Here is a 21,237-nt window from a genome sequence, read left to right on the forward strand (position 1 = left end):
TGGTATCCTTTTTACAACCATTCCCCAGGGGCCCATTATGGTAATTTTTCTTCTATAACTGGCAAATTGTATAACAAGTCAGATGATAAACTAGCGAGCCAGCCAGAAATTTGCATTTTAATACAACTGTCTAAATCATTTCTCCATGTAGGGCTGGACAGGGCACTTCAGCCGCCTCTGCTGCGCTGGGCTTTTGGGGGGGGTGAGGGTTAGGACCCCCCTCGCTGGTCCTGTCAGGGGCCTGTGGCTGGGGGTGAGGGTTACACAGTGGGGTGAGGGAGAGGAGCCCCCCCACCCACAGCGGCAGAGCTGGTTGCCAGAGCCTTTCCTGGGATACAATGTTATGGTGAAGTCCCCAAGCCCTGAACCATGATGTCCCTAAGCCCTGCATTATCCCCAGGTTCTGCACCACAATGTCCCCAAGTCCTGCACCATAAAGTCCCTAAGACCCTCACCGTGATGTCCCCAAACCCTACCCTGAGATATCCCCAAGTCCTGCACCATGATGTCCCCAAGCCCTTCACCATAAAGTCCCCAGGTCCTGCACCACAATGTCCCCAAGCCCTGCACCATAAGGTCCCTAAGCCCTGCCCCATGAAATCCCCAAGCCCTGCACCATGAGGTCCCCAAGCCCTGCAATGTGATGTCACCAATCCCTCCATTGTGATGTCCCCAAGCCCTGCATTGAGATGTCCCCAAGCCCTGCACTGTGATGTCCCCATGCCCCACACCGTGAGGTCCCCAAGCTCTGTGCCTCAACGTCCCCAAGCCCCGCGCCAGCTCCCAGCCCATCCAGCGAGAGCGTTTCACAGCCCATTGCCTAGAAAAGCACCAGGGAAGCACCAGGCTCCTGCCCCCCTCCCTAAACAGCTGCTTTGAGACTAATTGGAACCTTCTAATTAAAAAGAAGAGGGGGAGAACCAAACCCCCCTGTCAGAGAAGCCACAGCAGCCTCGGCGGCTGTGGGACACGGCGGCGACGCGGCATCCCGGCTCCAAGGCCATTAGGGCAGAGCCTGGTACCCATCCCTGTTCCAAACACTGAAGCCTAATTAAGATTTCATAAACACCCATCACAGTAAACTGCCACCACATTAGCAAGGCAAATGACACCCAAATTAACTCCTTTCCTTGCCTTGTTTTAGTCCAGCTTTTAATTAGGCGGCCGCCGAGACGCGGCGTGGCTCCGTGTAGCTGTGTCACCCGTGATTTATTAGGGCTCTTCACTGGGGTTACTGCTGCCCTCCAACCTGCCCAGCATAGAACGGGTCCTACAACAGTGTGGGTTGCTGAGGATGTCCCTGTCCCCATCCCCATCTCCTCCTGCTGCCTCCCTTCCCAGGGGAGAAGGAACCTGCTGGGTAATCACAGAGAGTTTTAAAAGAAAAAAATCAGGTAAGCAAAGCAAAAATAAACCACCAAAGAGCTGGAAAGATTTGTTGCCTGTGTTGCTAATGAGATGTTTTCAAACAAAGCCTGATGATGCCCTGTGCCACCACACTGGCGGTTGGTGGGGAGGGTGGCACGTCCCTGTGGGGCGCAGGGTGGAGTGATGGGGTGGTGTGGTGGTTCCAGACAATTGGGCTGGGGCAAGGGCAGTTTTACAGGATGGGAGGGAAATAATGACTAATTATTTAGCCATTATTAATAGCAATGACTAATAAAAGAATATACAGGTTCTTTATAAAAATTCTAACAACAGAATATGCAGAGCGGGCGATGCGCTGAGCATGACATCACAGGGGATGCAACAGCCCTTCAGCCGTGTCCCCTCCCAGCTCCTTGGGAAAATCAGCCCTGTCCCAGCCAAAAAACGTGGTGGGGGGAGTCAGGGGCAGCACCGGGCACCAGCTCTTCAAGGGACATTAAACCAGTCACCACCGCCTTGGAGAATCAGCACAAGTGACACCTCGCTCTGTACCCACGTGTTTCCAGTGTGGAGCAGGTGGAGAGGCCGCTGCATGGGGGACACGTCACTGAGCTGGGCATGGTGACAGCAGGGAAGCTGGTTGTTTCCCCTGGATCTGCTGGGATGTTGGGTAGCTCCACTGGGATGCAGGGATTCACCACCACTGGGATGCAGGGATGCAGCACCACTGGGATGCAAGGATGCAGCACCACTGGGATGAGGGGATGCAGCACCACTGGGATGTAGGGATTCACCACCACTGGGATGTAGGGATGCAGCACCACTGGGATCCAAGGATGCAGCACCACTGGGATGCAGGGATTCACCACCACTGGGATGTAAGGATTCACTACCACTGGGATGCAGGGATGTGGCACCAGAGCCCTGTCTCTGAGCTGTCATGGATCTGGGCTGGGATGCTCAGCCCCTTGTGAGGTGTTGGGGACTGTACGAGCTGGGTGCTGGGGCTGGATCCATCCCAGCAGAGCAAGGCAGGTTTCCTCACCTCTCCCTTGCAGGCTGCCTGGCTCCTGCCAGCTCCAGTGCTGCTCTGTGATTGATGAAATAATTCAAGCCCGAGTGACCAGGAGAGAGAAACACGAGCACGTTGTCCTTTTTCTTTATATAAAGAGAAAAAACGCCCAGGGAGCTTTAACAGCAGAGCCAGGGAGGGGAGCTGGGGAGGGTGAGCTCTGCCTACCCGGGTCAGTGCACAGTGCAGGGGGTCCCTCACCCTGCCACCGTCTCTATTGATGGAGCAAGACATGGGATGCCAGGCAGAGGTACCCGGGATGTGCCCCCATAATCCCAGATCCCCCCCCACACCCCATCCCACACCATCCCTGCCACACTGCTCTCCCTGCCCTCCTAAACTCACCAGTTTTCCCCACACTTTGAAGCCTCAGCTAATTTTGTGCCCCTTAGTGGGGTCTGTGCTCGGGCAGCCCCCAGCAATGACTGCAGCCAGGGCTGGGGGATGTCCCACCACCCCCAACTCCAGCCCCCAGCCTTCACCACCAGCCATGCACACCCTCACTGCCACACACGTGCTGGATACCTGGGAGCTCTCCTGAGCATCCTGCTCCAGGCAGGAAAAGCGGCACTGGAGGGACAGGGAAGCTTTAGCCTGCCCATCAGGGGCTGTGAATACTGAAAGGGGAATCCATAAGTAATTACATTCCAATTAATTAAGGATGATGGATAGAGGGGACCGGGTGAGTCCACGCAAATCACACAAGCTGTAAAGGGCCTCGCTCCTGCCACCATCAAATTGATTTACTGATTTGGAGGAGGGTGGGGGGGAAAGAAGAAGAAGAAGAAGAAGAAGAAGAAGAAGAAGAAGAAGAAGAAGAAGAAGAAGAAAAGGAGCTTCACTTTATACCATTTAGAGCCCCGCAGGCACCATGGCACCGCGGCTCCCTGGCCGCCTGCCCGAGTCAGGGGTCCTGGCACGTCCCCATGCCAGCTCCCCGCTGCGTGGCACAGAGCCAGGGCAGCCACAGAGCCACGGCAGCTCTTCTGGGGGCCGAGGGATTTGGCTCTCTGCAAACCTCAGCGCCCAGGGTCGTTAGTGAGCGCGCACACAAACTCCTAATGACCTGGCAGCGTGGCGGCTGCCGCTCGGCGCGACAGCCGGCACTCGGCTGAGGGTTCTTCTGTCAGCTGGTGCGGCAATTAATTAGTGCTCTGTCTTATTAGCACCTTTATCTACTCAGCCCTGTGCAAACGCAGCGCTGGTCCCCATCCCAGGTGACGTGACGGTGATGCTGTTCAGCCAAGGGGACACAGCACGGACGTCTGTCCCTCATGGGGATGCAGCCTGGTGGGGTCTGTCCGTCCATCCCCAGCCCCTCCGTACTGCTGGACCCAAGCAAGGGATGGAGCTGCTGAGCTGCCACCGGCGCGGTGTCACTGCCGCTGTGGTGTGATGCCGGAGCTCTGGGGTCACCACTGTGCTTTGCATGTTGCCCTCTGGCTCTGCACATGTGTGCACAGCCACAGGGCCCTGCCTGTTCCCTCCCCGGTCCCACATGGCTCCATGTCCACGGGAACAGCTCCATCCCCTCAGCTCCATGTCCATGGCAGTGGCTCTATCCCCTCATCTCTGTGTCCACGGCAGCAGCTCCATCCCCTCAGCTCCATGTCCACGGCAGTGGCTCCATCCCCTCAGCTCCATGTCCATGGCAGTGGCTCCATCCCCTCAGCTCCATGTCCATGGCAGTGGCTCCATCCCCTCAGTTCCATGTCCATGACAGTGGCTCCATCCCCTCAGCTCCATGTCCACAGCAGCAGCTCCATCCCCTCAGCAAGTCCCAACCATCTCATTACCTCAGAGACTAATTAAAGCCAAGGCACTGGCCGGAACGCCATGGCCAGGGGCAGGTTAACAGCTCACACCTGCCTTGCACTCAGCAAGAGGAGCCTGGAGCTCGAGTCATCGCAGAGACATTAATCGGGGTATTGAGCGGCGCGGCGGGAGCGGCCCTGGGTCCGTTCCTCGCCATTACCTTAATGGCGCTGCCGTGTCGATGGTCGTTAAGTAATTGGCAGCTTTCTCTGGGTCTGGTCCTGGAGTTGTGTTCACGGGACGTTAGGAATCGCTGTGCACGACGGCTCTGCCAACCCCAGGCCACATGGGAAGTGGGACTGACTGGAGAAGTAGCTGGTAACTGGGTGGGACAGGGGTGCTGGCAGGGGCATTTCCTCAGGGATGGGATGGGGATGGGGATGGGATGGGCATGGGGATGGGGATAGGGATAGGGATAGGGATAGGGATAGGGATAGGGATAGGGATAGGGATAGGGATAGGGTTGGGGATGAGGATGGGGATGAGGATGGGGATGGGGATGAGGATGAGGGTGGGGACGGGATGGGGATGGGGTGGGGATGGGATAGGATGGCATGGGATGTGATGGGAATGAGGATGAGATGAGGATCAGAAAGGGATGGGGATGGCATGAGATGAGGATGGGATGGGGATGGGAATTGCTTTAATTATGGATATTAGCTGAGCCGTGCCTGCGAACTCGCTGCTGTTGGGAGGTGTTGAGCAGGCTGTCCATGCGTGGCAGAGCTGGCACAGTGTGCCATGCCCACGAGCCATGCCGGATGGCTGCCCATTGGGGAGGCTGGTTAACATCCTCCCGAGGAGCCCGGCGGGTAATGACACACAGATTAAAGATGTAAGCAACAACAATTTTTCTTCCTCACAAGCCTGAGCAGAGACCTGCGACCTGGAGCTGGTCAGGAGGAAGGAGAGAAGGTCACTCCTCAGTCCTGCACCCCACCGCCCATGGAGGGGTCCCTGTGGGCCACGCTCCTCCATCCTCATCCTCCCCCTCTCCCTCCACAGCTCAGAGGTGCTGGGACCTCCTTGAACCCAGGCTCCACCCTGTGTGTTGGCATCTAGCAGGCTTCAGAGAGCAGCCAAGGAACCAAGGTCCTGGTGCAAGGGATGCACTCAGTGCTCCAAGATCATTCTCTTTCCATCATCACTGCCTTTTCACAGCCCAGGGAAGGACAAGTGTTGCTTAAGAAAAAGCATATTTTTTAAAAAAAAAGGAATTAAACATTGCCAGCATCCCTTTAATTAAGCGATAAAGTGAGTTGGAGCGTGAGGAACCGCACGCTAACTCATCCTGAAGACGTTGGGCGCTGGGCCAGGAGGATCCTCTTCCTGCAGTGATAAAATTTCATCTTAAAATGTTTTATTTTAACTTTTTCCTTTTTTTTTTTTTAAACCACTTGTTAATTTAACTGAGGGGCTAAAATGTAATGAGTGAGGAAAGCTGCTTTCTATGAACATCCAACCACATGTTCCCTTCCAGAGGCCAGGAAAATGCTCGAGCCAGCACTTCCCTGAAAATTATTTCATTGCTGAGGGAAGGAAAAGGGGAAGGGGAAGGAGAAGGAGAAGGGGAAGGGGGAGGGGGAGGAGAATTTTTTCATTGCCCACTGAAGGAAAAGGAAAGGGGAAGGGGAAGGAGAAGGGGAAGGGGAGTGGGAAGGGGAAGGGGAAGAGGAAAGGGAAAGGGAGAAGGAGGGGGAGAGGGAAAGGGAAAGGGGAAGGGGAAGGGAAAGGGAAAGGGAAAGGGAAAGGGAAAGGGAAAGGGAAAGGGAAAGGGAAAGGGAAAGGGAAAGGGAAAGGGAAAGGGAAAGGGAAAGGGAAAGGGAAAGGGAAAGGGAAAGGGAAAGGGAAAGGGAAAGGGAAAGGAAGAAGAGAAGAGAAGAGAAGAGAAGAGAAGAGAAGAGAAGAGAAGAGAAGAGAAGAGAAGAGAAGAGAAGAGAAGAGAAGAGAAGAGAAGAGAAGAGAAGAGAAGAGAAGAGAAGAGAAGAGAAAGAGAAGAGAAGAGAAGAGAAGAGAAGAGAAGAGAAGAGAAGAGAAGAGAAGAGAAGAGAAGAGAGAGAAGAGAAGAGAAGAGAAGAGAAGAGAAGAGAAGAGAAGAGAAGAGAAGAGAAGAGAAGAGAAGAGAGAGAAGAGAAGAGAAGAGAAGAGAAGAGAAGAGAAGAGAAGAGAAGAGAAGAGAAGAAGAGAGAAGAGGAGGAGGGAAGTGCCTAAGTAGTCATTTATTAAGAGCCATAAGTATCGTTAGACAGAGAGATGTGGTAAAATATAGATCACGGCGGGAAGAGCCCAGTACCCGAGTGCCATTCTTCCTGTTCAGCGTGTCATTACCATCCCATCGCGGCACATCACGGCCATGATTAGTAGCATCAAATGACTGCTGAAAAATGATTATGTGCCATTAAAAACATTAGTCTGTCTGAAAGCAGCGCAAACAAATGGCCGTGCTGAGGGTGAGTCATTAGCTCGGGGTCTACGGGATGTGACAGGAATCCCGGAGCTGCAGCGGGTGGGTGTGGGGATGAGGGTGCTGCAAGCAGCCCTGGGGTGAATGCTGGAGGATTGAGAGCTGCCAGGATGGATGGGTCCTGGATATAGGGAACTGTAGGGAGGGTGGGTGCAGGGTGGGCGCAGGAGGTGGATGTAAATGACTCTTGTCCCCGTAGGTCCTGGACTGCTCCACACTCAGCTTGTCCCACTCTGTCATTCCTTTTCACCAGAACGTGGCCCAGGTGGCTCCTCACCTTGGCAGACCATTGCATCAGCCCCACCAGCTCAACCCATCATCCCAGACCCATGGCACCCAAGTCCATTATCCTGTCTCCATCAGCTCAAGCCATCTCTCTGACTCCATCTAAGCCACCACCTGCTGCCCATCACTCCAATTCATCACCCTGACATATTCCTATGGCACCAACCCATTGCTGTGGGTCCATCACACCAAATGATTATGCCCAGACTCCATAAGCCCAGCTCATTCAACCCATCATCTCAACCCATCACCCCAGCCCCATCACCAGAACCCCATCACCAAAACCCATCACCCCAACTCCATCACCCCAGATCCATCACCCCAACCCCATCACCAGAACCCACCACCCCAGCTCCATCATGCCAACCCATCACCCCAACCCATCACCCCAGATCCACCACGCCAACTCCATCACCAGAACCCACCACCACAACCCATCACCCTAGATCCATCAGCCCAGCTCCATCACCCCACCCCATATCCAGAACCCAGCACCCCAGCTCTACTACCCCAAACCCATCACCAGAACCCATCCCACCAACTCCACCATCCCAGCTCCACACCGTCCCAACCCATCACCCCCTTGCCCTCCCCATCCCACATGATGCCCACGCCGTTCCATCCAGCTCCCAGCACTTCACTCCCCACTCTCTCCACTTCCAGAGGACACAAATCCAGTTCATACATCCAAAGAAGAACAATCCAAATGTCACATCTGTGGGGATGGTTCAGTTGAAGGGTATTGATTGTCACAGAGAATATCCTCACTTCATTCACCTCCTTAGTCCCTTCCCCATGGCATGTATGAATCCATCAAACATTGTCACACCACATAATAGTACTTGTTCCCAGGTGGTGTTGCAGCAGACATTGTCCTGCCTTCCTGGGCAAGGAGGAATTTAGGGAAGAAAGGCTCCAGTGGCAGAACAGACTCGGGGGGGAGGACTCAGTCCTCCTCATTGGGATCACACACAGAACGGGTTGGGCTTTGTCCCCGGTTCCTTGGGATTTCCAGTGAAGGGTACGAAAAGAAGTTGGGGGTAAAGACATTTTCCTGTTGTTTGTGACCTTTTATTGTTGTGTTTTCACTGCCTTGTGCAGCCCCTGGGAGCCCTTTGGAGAGGGAGCTGGCAGAGTGGGGACACGGAGGCTGGTGGCCTTCTCTGGGAGGGGAAACGGGGCAGCAGAGGTGGAAATACAACTGGAAAGGAGATTGAGGTGAGAAGGAAAGGCTGTGGAGCCAGCAGCGTGTCTCGAGGGCAAAGCTGATGCCTCCTCCCCAGCCAGCCCCGCTGCCTGGCTGGGATCCCACATCTGAGGGATGCCCAGTGGGATCAGCACTGGGGAGGGAGCATGTGTGCCCAAAGCCCCTCACTGGGGCAGTGCCAGGACCACCCGACACAGCACAGAGCACCAGGGTGATGCTCAGCTGCTTCCATTGCTGTTTGCCAACCCCTCCTGGGTAGAACGTGGCTGCTAATTACAAGCTGCAATTAAGAAAGGCTGGACAAGGCGCTGTGGCTCAGGGTCACAACCCACAGGGGCTGGGGGTCCCTGCTGGGGTGTGGGTGCCACGATGTCTTGTTGAGGAAAGGGGGATGCAGGTGGAAGGTGGGGAGCCCATCCTGGATCCCAACCCAAGGGGCTGGGACACATCTCACTAGGGATGTGGCAGGCTCCCAGAAGGCTGGGAGGGGACATCCCAAGTGGGTTCCCAGGACGCTGGTGGCCCATGGGGACATCCCCAACGGTGCAGCTGTCCCCAGCCACACCGGCTGTCCCCTGCCCTGCAGGGAGCCGAGCTGGGGACCGCCGCTGCTGCCATCCTCCTCAGCACACGCGGGTGGCGGCAGCCACCGGCCCTCATCATCTTCTGGCTGCAATAAATGGGAAGCAGGAGCCGGTGCCCCTGAGCCATGTTTATTATTCATATTATTTGTGGGCTGATCTGATCCCGTGTAATGATTTAATCTGCTAATGGCCCCTGATTCAATCCTCCCCTCTCCGCTTTCATCTCCGCTTGCCATTCGCACCCGATCTGCTGATTTATCTGACACCCTTCTGGCAGCTCCAGGTCAGGTTGGCAGCTCTCAGCTGGTCACCCACGGGCACGATGCCTTCACGCCGCGGCTGCAGAGGAGGCAGCACGCAGAGAGTCCCTACAAGGGGATGGGGAGGGGGAGAAAAACCCCTCGGGGCTGCCCCCCTGCCTGGGGACATGGAGCTGGGGGTGCGGGGAGGGTCTGGGCATGTCCCACCTCCATCATCATCCCTGAGCGCTGCAGGATCCAGCTGGGTGCTGGTGCTGGATGGGGCTGTGCTGCAGGATGAGGTTCTGGAGGGGTGCAGGGTGCCACAGCCCCCCCCTTGCCCCACACCTGGGCTGCAGCGGTTTGTGTTTCACCCCATTTACAGTTCATACCCCAGATTTCAGCCCCACGCAGCCTGGTGGGGTCGGTGTAATTTACACCAAGAGAATATTTGCGGTGGTTCCAATTCCCCTGACATCTCAGGGAGGGGGATGACATGCGTCCCCCCCAAGCCAGCGGTGGAGGAAAGGGACTGGGGACCTTGCAGAGATGGGGGCAGCCGGTGTGTGTCCTGGGGCCACAGAAGCCCCTCTGCTGGGGAAGGGGCAGCTCTGGCGGCACGATGATGCTCATCCCACGCCCGCCGTGACATTGCCATTCCCCACCTCGCGCTGCCAGAGCTCCGGGGCTGATTTATGGCGGAGCGAGGATGCAATCAAGGCCCCGGCCTCCCGAGGACGTGGCGGTGGCGGCGGCGGCGGCTCCTCCGCTGCATTTTGACCAGGAGCACGCGGCGAGCGCGGTGGCTGCATGTCAATTCCGAGCCCATCGTCCCCGTGACGCTGGGGGACACGGCAGGTCCCCTCCGAGGAAGGCAGATCTCTGCGCTGGTACCCGAGGATGCTCATGGCGAGGCTGGAGGAGTGGGATGCTCTTCTGCTTCTGGGGACGTGGTGTCAGGAAAGCTTTGGGGGGATGCACCCCATAGTGGGAGCAATGACAAATGCCATCCCTCTGGGAATGAGCCTCCCAGTCCTGAGGCACAGCAAATGCCCCCCAGCTGAATATGACAGAACGAGGATTTATCACTCATTTCTGGGAACACACCAGGAGCCTTCACCTCTCGGGGAGCCCCAGGCACCCCACACTCCTCTGCCTTGATCCCAGCCCTGAATTGCATTTCCCAGCCTTGCCTGCTCTCTGCTCCAGCTCCGTTCTCCTGACGTGGAGTGATTTTTGGAGGCAGTTGGTGGCAGGGGAGTGCAGCTGCCGCTAAGTTATCCAAACGATTTATCTTAAGATTCATCCAGAATTCATTGTGCGGGGAGCCCGGGCGACGTCGGCGTTTAATATTCATGCGGCTTCAGAGGCAGAGTTAATCACAGGGTCTGACAATTTGCACTTCCCTTAATTGCCCCGTGCAGCCGGCGCTGCCCGGCTGCCACCTCTCGCCCACCGCCCCCAGGGATGGGTGCAGGGTCCCAGCACATCCCAGCCTGATTGAATCCTGCTGTTGCTTGGCTGGAGGTGGGCACGGGGCTGGCCAAGGGGGACCACAGTGTGCTGGAGAACTCATCACATCCCAACTCCCTGGTCAGAGCATCTCAGGTCTCAGCGCAGCTGGGACGAGCATCAGAGCATCTCACTGCAAGGCTGAAGGGCATCAAGCCCCCCCACCCCACCCCATCCGGGGCTCTTCCCATCCTCCCGTAGCATGTCCCAGCGTGGGGACACGCAGGGGGAGCTGTGCCCTCGCTGCCGACCTGCCAGCAGCCGTCGTCGCCGTGGCTGGCATTACCTGTCACTGCTGTCACTCCGCTCCCTTCCAGCCAGCTGCCACGGCGCGGGGACTGAATACCAATGAGGCTGAGGGAGCTGTGGGCTCACGGGGGGTCCCTCCTCACTGTGCAGCGTGGTGGGCACCCCAGGGGGACAGGGGACAAGGTGTGCTGGGAGCAGGAGTGGCAGCTGTCCCCTGCACCATGTCGGTGAGGTGCTGAGACCGCTCCAGCTCATGACAGCTGGTGGGGTAAGGGGCAGACCTGTCATGCAGCAGGATGCTCAGTGGCACATCCACTGGGTACATAGCCAAGGACACTTCCACGTCCTTGGGGCTGTATAGCCCAAAGCCAGCACCACTCCAAAGGAGCCTTGGGGCCAGCATGTGGGGCTGGGATCCCCACTCCAACCCCATCCATCCCTCCCTGACCCCATCCATCCCTTCCCAGCTCCATCCATCCCTCACACAGAGCCAAAAACCCCCAACCCCCCCCCCCCCCCCCCCAAAAAAACCCTCCCTCTCGCTGGCAGCTCAGCCAAGCCGGCTGGTTGTGGTGCAGCTTTGGGTGGGTTTCAGCTGTTCTCGTGCTGTAATTGTCCTAATTAGATCTACATATTTTGATGAAGGTTTCACAAGGAAAAGGGGGAAAAAAAAAGGAGGAGGAGGAGGAAGGCAGGAGGAGATAATCGAATCACAGATGACATTCCCATCACCCAGCCTCTCCACACAGCCTCTGCTGCAGCCGAGTCGGAAAATTATGCATAAGGGGGGGAGGAAAATTACCATAATCTTCCTCTGCAGGATGACACCAAATTCGGCTGGAGCTGCACGGGGTGGCGGGGAGCCAGGCGGGCACGGCAGCTGCTCTGCCCTCGCCGCGCCGGTGCCGCCGGTGAAGCCATCCCTCGTTGCTGCCGCCGTGTCCTGCAGCCTCCAGCACCCTCTGAGGTCCCAGCTCAGGACCTTTGGGGCCGCCCATTTGTTGTACCTCACACCTTGCAGCACCTATGTGGGGGTGGTCCTGCCAGCACTGCTGTCGGCTCCCCGGGATGTGGCACTGCTGGGTCACCCAAGACTCGCTGGAGACATTGAGTGGGACACAGAGCCTGCCCTGTGCCCCCAAACTGGGCACATCCCCATCGCAGGCAGATGGGGGCAAATGGGGGGGACATTAGGGCATCGCTTTCAGCTCCCCCTGCTTGGGGACCAAGCACCAGGACCCGTGGGGATGGTGTGGGATGGGGCACTGGGCTCCCTGGCTGCCTGACTGCCTGCTGGGAGCTGTCCTGTGGCCAGCAGGTCCCTGGGCAACCTGTCCCCAATGTAGGGGGGGTTCCCTATTGCTGGGGTGGGACGTCTTAGCCTGCAGGCCCTAGCCCGCCACCCCAAACCCTTGCTCTGCACCCTGCCCTGTGCCCCAGGCACTGGAACTGATGCCCAGGGGAGTGGTGGGGCTGGCGGTGGGATTCGGCTCCTTTTCATCTCTCCAACTTCAGAGGGGGCTCCCAGAGCCGCGCTGCGAGCGGGTCCCCAGGGGTGGGCTGTAATGAAATGCAATTAAGATTGGAATTCACTCCCTTCCCACCACACACCTCCCCTGGGCTGCTGAAAAGCCCCTTTGGAGCCGCAGCCGCTGCTCCACCACACAGCACCCGGCTCTGCCCGCACCAGCATCCCGGGTCCCGCGCTCCCGCCGCATCACGGAGCACAGCGGTGCCATCTCACAGGTACCCTGGCAGCCAGATCAGCACCAGGATCCCCCCATCCTGGGCACTGGTGAGCAAGGAGGAGAGCAGCCCTCAGCACCCCTGAAACACCAAGTCCTTGCAGCCAGTCTCCCCGCTGAGCGCTGGTGTCATCCTCATGCCGACGGGTCGCCGCGGCTCTTTGGTGGCTGGGATGTGCCAGCAGGACCCCAGAGCGGTGGGCACTGGGGGAGGCAGCACTTCCCAGGATGGGAGGCACCAGATTCTACTCCCACCTTTGCCACTCGTATCCCTCATGGAGCTGGGTGGGATGCTCAGCTGGTGTCAGCTGGATTTGGCCACCACCGGTAGGTATGGACACCAGTGGCACTCTCAAGTCACCACACTCCAGTGTTTACCCAGTGACGAGATTCCAGGAGTGTGGGATGGGAAAGGGGGGATGCTGCACCCTTGCCCCCACCTCACTGACTATGTCTCCCAGCCTGAGCAGCCAGCCCACTGGGAATGGACTCCATTTCACTTCAGTGATATCATTTAAAGGCAGGAGGGATGGTACCTCAGCCCAGCATCCCCAGCTGCACGTTGTCCCCCCACACATCATGTCACCTCCCCCCAGGGGTTCACACAGGGACTGCCCCCTGCATCACCCCCCAGCCAAAGCATATCCTGGGTGAAGAAGCATCCTCACGCCCAAACCCTGCCCCCCCCTCAAGAGACGTCACACCCCCCCCCCCGCCCCCGGGCCCTGGGGCTCTGCCCCACACAGCCATGTGCTCCCACAGCTCTGCTGAGACCAGCGCAATTCATGACAGGGGTGGCCAGGGGCAGCGTGGGCTGCAGGCAGGGACCCCCCAGCACCTTCTGCTTGGCTGGTTTTTATCCCCCCTGGCTTTTGGGGGGTTGCTGAGCGTGGCAAGCAACAGGGAAGCCCAGGTATGAAATGGGGGGGGGGCAGGTATGGAACAGCTTTTAGGATGCAACACCACAACCCATCAAACCTCACCAGCTCCAGCCTCTCCCCACTCCCCAAACCAGCTGCCAGTGGCAAAGCACGAGCAGCTCCACGGCCAGATGCTGATCCCAGCTCCCCTGTGGCTGCACCACCCGGGCAGGATTTGGCCCAGACCATCCCTAATTTAAAAAAAAAAAGGAAGAAAAAGAAGAAGAATTACAAAAATACCCCACCAAAAATACATCCCAGAGCTTCAAACGGCTCCTGATGCCTGCAGGAAAACTTCCAGCCACGTTTATCCTCCTTTTCCCTGCTCTGGCCACACCATGATGCTGCCACCAAGCACAACCTCCCCACACACACACACACTACACCTCCAGCTTTTTCCCCAGCTCTGTGCCCCCTTCCCTCCCCAAATTTTACTCCCTCTTTTCCAGGGCATTCCTATGAAAAAAAAAACCCAACCCAGGCTCTTTTGTTTCTCTGGATTTCATCTGCCTCCATCCACTGCCTGTTCCCCACCTCGAGCCTGCGCCTGCCTTTGTCCTCTGCAAATAAAGAACAAAAGGGGGAGAAAAAGAGACGGAGAAAAATATGATCTTGGCTCCAAATGGGCTTTGGGTTGGGGGGTGGGGGTGGGTTTTTTTTTCCCTTCCCTCTCCTCCAAGTCGCCTGGGAAGCCTGGGATGCTCTTTAAAAGCCAGGCTGATGAATGGGAGGGCATGGGAGCTGCCATTAGGGCTGAATTGATCGGCGCTGCCAGGGCCCTTTGCTTTAAAAACTGGGAAGGGAAGAAAGAATGGGAGGGAAGGGAGAGGAGGGGAAGTAGAGGGGGGGGAGATAAAAGAGAAAATACCAAGTGATTGGGAAGAGTTTCCTGTCCCTGTTAATAATAAACACACCCAGCAAATTGGGAGCAGGTAATTGGGATGCGAGGCCTTTCTTCTCTGTGCTGGGAGGGGGGGGAAACTGGACTAAACAGGGGGAGGGGGGAAATCAATTTCTGCTGTGGTTTGTTGCCTGAATAGGGGAATCTCCTGGTGAACGTGTCCTTTCATGTCTCCTATCAAGGCTGCTGGCTCCCCACCTCCGCTGCACGCCGCCTGCCCGCACGGCCACGCTGAAGAAGGACCCAGGATTGGGAAGAACAAAGCGAGGGGTGGGTGGAGGATGCTGGTGCTGATGTGGGGCCTCCTCGCTGGGACTAGCTCCAGCCAGGGGTCACACAGCCTGGGGACAGGCTGCTCGTGTCCCCAAGCTGCGTGAGCTCCAGCTGGAGCACGCGTGTCGGGCGCCTGGCGTGCACGGCTTGAGCGGGCACGTCTCAGGCATGTACCGCTGCGGTGTGCAGCACTGCAGCTGCGTGCATGGCTCTGTCTTGCACGTCCCAGCCATGCATGGCTCCATCTTGCACATCTCAGCTGAGCACCACTCCCTCTTGCACGTCTCCCTCTTGCACATCTCCCTCTTGCATGTCTCCCTCTTGCACGTCTCAGCCATTCATGGCTCCGTCTTGTACATCTTGAGCTTGCACATCACAGCTGTGCGTGGCTCCATCTTGCACATGTCAGCCATACATGCCTCCATCTTGCACGCCTCAAGCTTGCACGTCTCCCTCTTGCACGTCCCAGCCATGCATGGCTCCATCTTGCACATCTCAGCTGCACAATACTCCCTCTTGCACATCTCCCTCTTGCAAGTCTCCCTCTTGCACATCTCCCTCTTGCACATCTCAGCCATGCATGGCTCTATCTTGGATGTCTCAAGCTTGCACGTCCATCTTGCACATCTCCCTCTTGCACATCTCCCTCTTGCACATCTCCCTCTTGCACGTCTCAGCCATGTATGGCTCCGTCTTGCAGTTCTTGAGCTTGCACATCACAGCTGTGCGTGGCTCCATCTTGCACATCTCAGCCATACATGCCTCCATCTTGCACACCTCAAGCTTGCAGGTCTCCATCTTCCATGTCTTGAGCTTGCACGTCTCAGCCGTGCATGGCTCCATCTTGCACATCTCCCTCTTGCACGTCTCCCTCTTGCACGTCTCAGCTGTGCATGGCTCCATCTTGCACGTCTCAAGCTTACATGGCTCCATCTTGCACATCTTGAGCTTGCACATCTCCCTCTTGCACATCTCCCTCTTGCACATCTCCCTCTTGCACGTCTCAGCCCTGCAAGGCTCCGTCTTGCACGTCTTCAGCTCGCACATCTCAGCCAGCTCGTCCCAGTGCGTTGGTGTTTCCCCCACTGACAGTCCAGAGCCATCTCTCTGTGCATCCTGGCTGGGCAGGAGGGACATCAGCATCGCTGCTGCACAACAACTGGAGCCAAGACCTGGGGGTGTTGCATAGTGCCCATGAGCAGGGGCCAGTTGCATCCCTGGGAAGGACACAGGAAGGAAAGCACAGGCAGTTTAGGGGGGCAGGGTGCTCCCCAGCACATGCCAGGGATGGGAGGGAGGTGCTCAGCCTGTAGAGTCAGGCCTGGGAGTCCAGGCACCCGCCACAGCTGTCTGGGGGCTGCAGTGGGAACCAGTCCAGCCTCACCCAGCCGAGCTGCAGTGTCCCCCCACTCTCTCTTCAGACCAGACCTTTGAGATGGGGAGAGAAAAATCCCACCAAAATCCCATCAAAATCCCATCAAAATCCCACCGGGGTTTTTTTTTTTTCTTCTCTTTTTTATTCTTTTTCCCCATTTCTCCCTGCTCCCCCCCCTCTTCCCTCTCCCTCCCCACAGCCCCTGGTGCTGCTGTGGCTGATAAGGTGATACCATCTAATCGCCGGGTGACACACGCCTGTCGCCAGCTGCCACCGCGCCGCCTGAACACGCCGCTGAGAATCACGTCCCACGTTAATTGCCGGGGGGGGCTCGGCACTCACACTGTCCCTGATGTCCCCATGGGATGTCCTCCTGCCAGGCTTTCCTCCGTGCTCCTCGCTGGAGTCTGGCAGAGCTGCTGGAGGAAGATGAGGAGGAGGTGGAGGAGGAGGAAGGCTCCTCATCACCCATCCACCGAACCCCATGCCAAGGGTGGGCAGCACCCCTTAGGGTGCATTCAGGAAGGGGGAGATGGGGTGTGTTGGATGCTGGTGAGGTGCCGGGGGGGTCAGATCCAGCACCCCAGCTTTCCTCCATGCTCCTCACCAGAGCTGCTGGGAGTCAAATGAGGAGGAGGAGGAAGAGGAAGGCTCCTCATCACCCATCCACCGAACCCCTGGGATGCATTTGGGGAGGGGGAGATGGGGTGTGTTGGATGCTGGTGAGGTGCTGGGGGGATCAGATCCAGCATCCCAGCTTTCCATGCTCCTCACCAGAGCTGCTGGGAGGAGGAGGAAGAGGAAGGCTCCTCATCACCCATCCACCGAACCCCTGGGGTGCATTTGGGGAGGGGGAGATGGGGTGTGTTGGATGCCAGTGAGGTACCAGGGGGGTCAGATCCAGCATCCCAGTTTTCCTCCATGCTCCTCACCAGAGCTGCTGGGAGTAAGATGATGATGAGGAGGAAGAGGAAGGCTCCTCATCACCCATCCACTGAACCCCACGCAGGGAGGCAGGGAGAGAGGGGCTGCACAGTGCCCCTGAGCCACGGGATTAAACTGACAGAGCTCCTGGCATGGAGCTTCCCAAGCAGAACCCAAGAAGATATTTTTTTAATATCAAACCAGTAGCCAGCGGGTGAATTAAGGATGCTAATTGAATTTCATTAGGCAGCAGAGCCGGGCCGGTGGGAGACAGGGAGGAAACATATTTGATGTGCTTTAAAAGCTGCAGTTCCACAACGTGTCGGGTCGGTCAGGGGAGTGGGGGGGAGTTGTGGGGGGGTTGGGGGTTTATTATTTCTTCTTTTTTTTTCTTTTTCTGTTTAATTTCAAGGCAGCTGTAAAGAGAAGATCCCCTCTTTGAGGAGCTAACACCTCTCATGAATTATTTTTGTTGATTTATGCACCCACTCAGCTTTTAAATAACATTAATAAAGCCAAAAGACATTCCCAAGCTGGAACAGCAGGAGCGACACTGCTCAGGGAGGGGACACACTGGGATGGGACAGTCACTGCCCAACCCACACATCCCTCCAACTCCAGCGCTGCCTTTTTGGGGGGGCAAAAACTGAGGGATTTTGGAGGCTGTTGGGATTTTGGAGGCTGTTGTGGTGTGTGAGCGTTCACCACCCTGCACTGGGGCAGGACAGTGCCTGGTTCCCCTCAGCTGAGAATTAGTATTCAGCGTCGGTGCCGTATCGGGCACTTTCCATGCTGGTTTGGGTTGATTATTATGCCAAGAAGCTGGTGTAATTCTCCGCCGCCTCTTCCTTCCGCGCTGCTGATTTACACCGTCAGTGGTTTAATTATACAATTCAGCACTCCTTAAAACATGAAAAACTGCTCAACTTTTGAAGCAATTAAAAGGCAGCGGAGGAGATCAGCCCGTCGGAGAGGAGAGAAGTAAATCAAACAATTAGAAAAACTCATTTAGTGGGGGGGGGGAGGCGACACAGGGGGAAGTGGTGGGGAATTGTCCCACCCAACAAGGCTCCTGTTGGCTGCTTCATCCTGGGAACTGGGCTAAGCACGATACTGGGAGCAACTGGTGGGATTGCTGGTGTCCTTTGTCTTCCTCCTCGCCTTTCCTGGTGGTTTTGAGTCTCTGGGATGAATGTAGACACATCCATGAGCACAGACCTGTGAGGCCCCCCTACTCCTTGGTCCCCCCCCAAGGGCACGGCAGCGCTGCCAAACAGCATCCCCCCACTCCCCTTGCTGCCCCGCCAGCAGTAATTAAAAGCAGAAGGTAATTAATTACCCGTCTCAGAACCCACCGTGGCTGTAAGATCAGGAACCAGCAGGTAATTAATCTTCAGCAGCTTTGGCACCCCGGGGCCGGCTCGGGCCACCCCGGAGCAGATGCCCATGGGGGTTCACCCCAGGCAGGGACCCCAGCGTCGGGGCAGCGTCCCAGGGGAGGCTTTGCTTTGGGAGGCCACCATGAGGCACATTACACCCCCCAAAATCTAATCACAGCCCCCTGTGGCTGTGGGTGCTGCCGGTCCCACGGCCAGGGATGGGACGGGCTGGGACGGGCTGGGATGATGAACCAGGAGCTTGTCCTCCAGCTCGTCCTGTGTGGGGCTGTAACTCCTCACCCCCCGTTCAATGTCGCTGTTTCATAGGCCCCTGTGTCTGACCGAGCCACAGCCCATCACCCCGCTCCATGACCTCATGGGAGCCACAGGGACCTGTGCCCCCCCCATCCCTGTAGGGTTGTATAGGGGGGCTGCTCCACTCCCCCTGGCTCTTCGGGGGGTTTCAGATGGAGGGATGGAGGGTGAGGAGCTTCTCAACGTAAAGTGACCCCACACACACACCAAAAGCATCTCCAGTGTGAGGCTTTGGGGCAAAGCTGGAGCCTGCGGCCAAGGTGAGGGCATGCAGCCCCCCTGCCCCTCTGCCCCATCATCCCCCCACTGTCCCCGCTGCTGTCCACGACCCTGCTGCCCCCCGAAGCACCCACAGACCAACACCGCTGAGGAGCACCCCAGCATCCCTAAATCCCAATCCTGACCCACGCAGGGTGGGGATAGGACGTGAGGGACCAGGAAAGCTCAGGGAGGGCGCAGAACGGGGTCCTTGCCCCCGCCGCCAGCCCCCGAGGATTCTTGCGGGGCTTTGGATGGGTTTGGGGTTTTGAGCGTGGCTGAAGCTCTCTCTTGTGGCAAAGCTGCTCCATTACAGCCCTGCCCGAGCCGTTCTTCGAGCTCCAGCATGTACCGCGGGGCCCGGGGGCAGGCTCCGACGCTGCGCCATGGCCCGCCGAGGGGTACTGGAGTTGGGAAGGTTACAAGCAGCCCGCCCGGGAGGCCGTGCCCCTCCTCCGCGGTGGTGCACGGAGAGATGGAGGAGACCAGGTGCGCGCCCGGTACTGCTTGCGTTACCCCTCCGTTACCCCGCGCTACCGCGGGGAGTTGAGACCCCGCCAACTCACGGCAGGGACCGAACCCACATGGTTGCGATCGCGACCCCGTTAATTTTGACCACCCGCGCGAACCGTAGCGCGGCTCGGGGGGGTGGGCGGGGTAAAAGCGGACGCGGAAGTGGCTCCTCACTTCCGGTTTCTGCGTTGGCGAGGGGTCGGTTGGTGAGTATCGGCCGGTGGCGGCGGGGGGGGGGGCTGTGGAATCCGCCGCCATCCGCCGCTCTGCGGGGCCGGGCAGCGCCGGGGCGGACCGGGGGAGCGGAGGGGACCCGGGGCGACCCGCTGGTGGGCGGCGGGCGCGGGGCGGGCGCGGGGAAGGCGGCGCTGGGCGGCCGATGTTTGGGGAGGGGGTGGGCTGAGCTGACGCCATCTTGGGCTGTTTGTGTCGCAGGTGGGAGCGCTCCGAGCCCGGCCCGGAACCATGGTGAGGAGGGGCCGGGGGGAGGCGGGGGCGGCGGTGGGGGCGCACGCCGGGCGTTGTCTCCGGCCCCGTGGGGATGGGGGGGGGGGGGGTTGTCGTCCCGGAGGAGGGGGCAAGGAGTGGGGGGGCCTTGGCTCTGGTACCCCGGGGCCCTGGGGCGGGTGGGGAGCCGGGGCCTCTGGGGCTGGGGGGAGCCGGGCCTCTGGGGCTGGGGGGAGCCGGGCCTCTGGGGCTGAGGGGAGCCGGGCCTCTGGGGCTGAGGGGAGCCGGGCCTCTGGGGCTGAGGGGAGCCGGGCCTCTGGGGCGGGTGGGGAGCCGGGGCCTCTGGGGCGGGTGGGGAGCCGGGGCCTCTGGGGCGGGTGGGGAGCCGGGGCCTTTGGGCTGGGGGGAGCCGGGGCCCCTGGGGCTGGGGGGAGCCGGGGCCCCTGGGGCTGGGGGGAGCCGGGGCCCCTGGGGCTGGGGGGAGCCGGGGCCCTTGGGCAGGGGGGAGCCGGGACTGGTGGGAGCCCGGGGTGCCCGCAGGAACCGGGCAGCGAGCTTGCGGCTGCTCCCTGTTGTGTGCTGAGTGTCTGTTTGACTTCGCAGCCTCGCAAGATTGAGGAGATTAAGGACTTTCTGCTGACAGCCAGGAGGAAGGATGCGAAGTGTGAGTGCTGAGGCCGCTGCGCGGCTCTGGGGGAAGCGGGAGGCCGGCTGCTCCAGCGCAGGACCTGCTTATCCCAGCCACAGCCCCCCTGCAGCACCCGTGGCCCTGCGGAGGCAGAGGAGCTCCTCAGCCTGGAAGTGCTGAGGGATGCGCGGTGCTGAGCGCAGCGTCGGTGCTGTTTAAAGTGGCTTCTGCTGGGCAGAAGGACAGGGGGTTGGGGTCTGGGGGCTGGTGCTCCCACACCCGCTCAGCCTTATGCTGCCGGGCACCCTGGGGTGTTCACACCCAGCCCCGCTGCAGCTCGCTGGGAACTCTTTGCCAACAGCAGCTTGTTCCTGACGTGCTGCAGCCTCCGATGAGCTGTGGGGCCTCAGGCGCTGGGGAACTCTGTCAGGATGACGGGTGAATCATACTCAAACTCCAGTTTTCTTCTGTCACAAACACAAAGGCCGTTACAGTCGAGGCATTGGAAGTGCCTTGTCTGGGTGTTTAACAACACGTGAAGAGTTTTCCCTCTTCACATGCTTGTTTGGATCCAGCTGTCACAGGGAAGAGGCTCTTCCGCTCCGGGGATGCTTTGTTACCTCACCGCAGTGGGGATAGCTCAGCGCCGACACGCTGTCGTAGCCCATGATATCCCCTTATGAAGCCTTCCAACCTCTGCCACATTTCCCAGCGGCTCTCGGGTGGCTGAGAGGAGCTGACCCTGGCTCTGAGCGAGCTGTGTA

The 21,237-nt window shown here is 58.5% G+C and overlaps 1 protein-coding gene across 2 annotated transcripts in view; it reads left to right on the forward strand.

Moving 5' to 3' along the window:
* Positions 1-21,237, forward strand: part of RPL38 (ribosomal protein L38) — a 225,277-nt gene that overhangs the window by 203,292 nt on the left and 748 nt on the right. The window contains exons 1-3 of one of the 2 annotated variants that reach the window (XM_084273401.1): positions 19,542-19,604; positions 19,834-19,866; positions 20,449-20,509. In XM_084273401.1, coding sequence (XP_084129527.1) covers positions 19,864-19,866; positions 20,449-20,509 — 64 coding nt within the window. In that variant the 5' untranslated portion in view covers positions 19,542-19,604; positions 19,834-19,863. Of the gene's footprint in view, positions 1-19,541; positions 19,605-19,832; positions 19,867-20,448; positions 20,510-21,237 lie in introns of those variants that run through there. The other variant, XM_084273402.1, reaches the window with a different exon arrangement.

The sequence above is a fragment of the Gallinula chloropus genome, assembly GCF_964237585.1.
Source record: "Gallinula chloropus genome assembly, chromosome: 20".
NCBI classification, from domain to species: Eukaryota; Metazoa; Chordata; class Aves; order Gruiformes; family Rallidae; genus Gallinula; species Gallinula chloropus.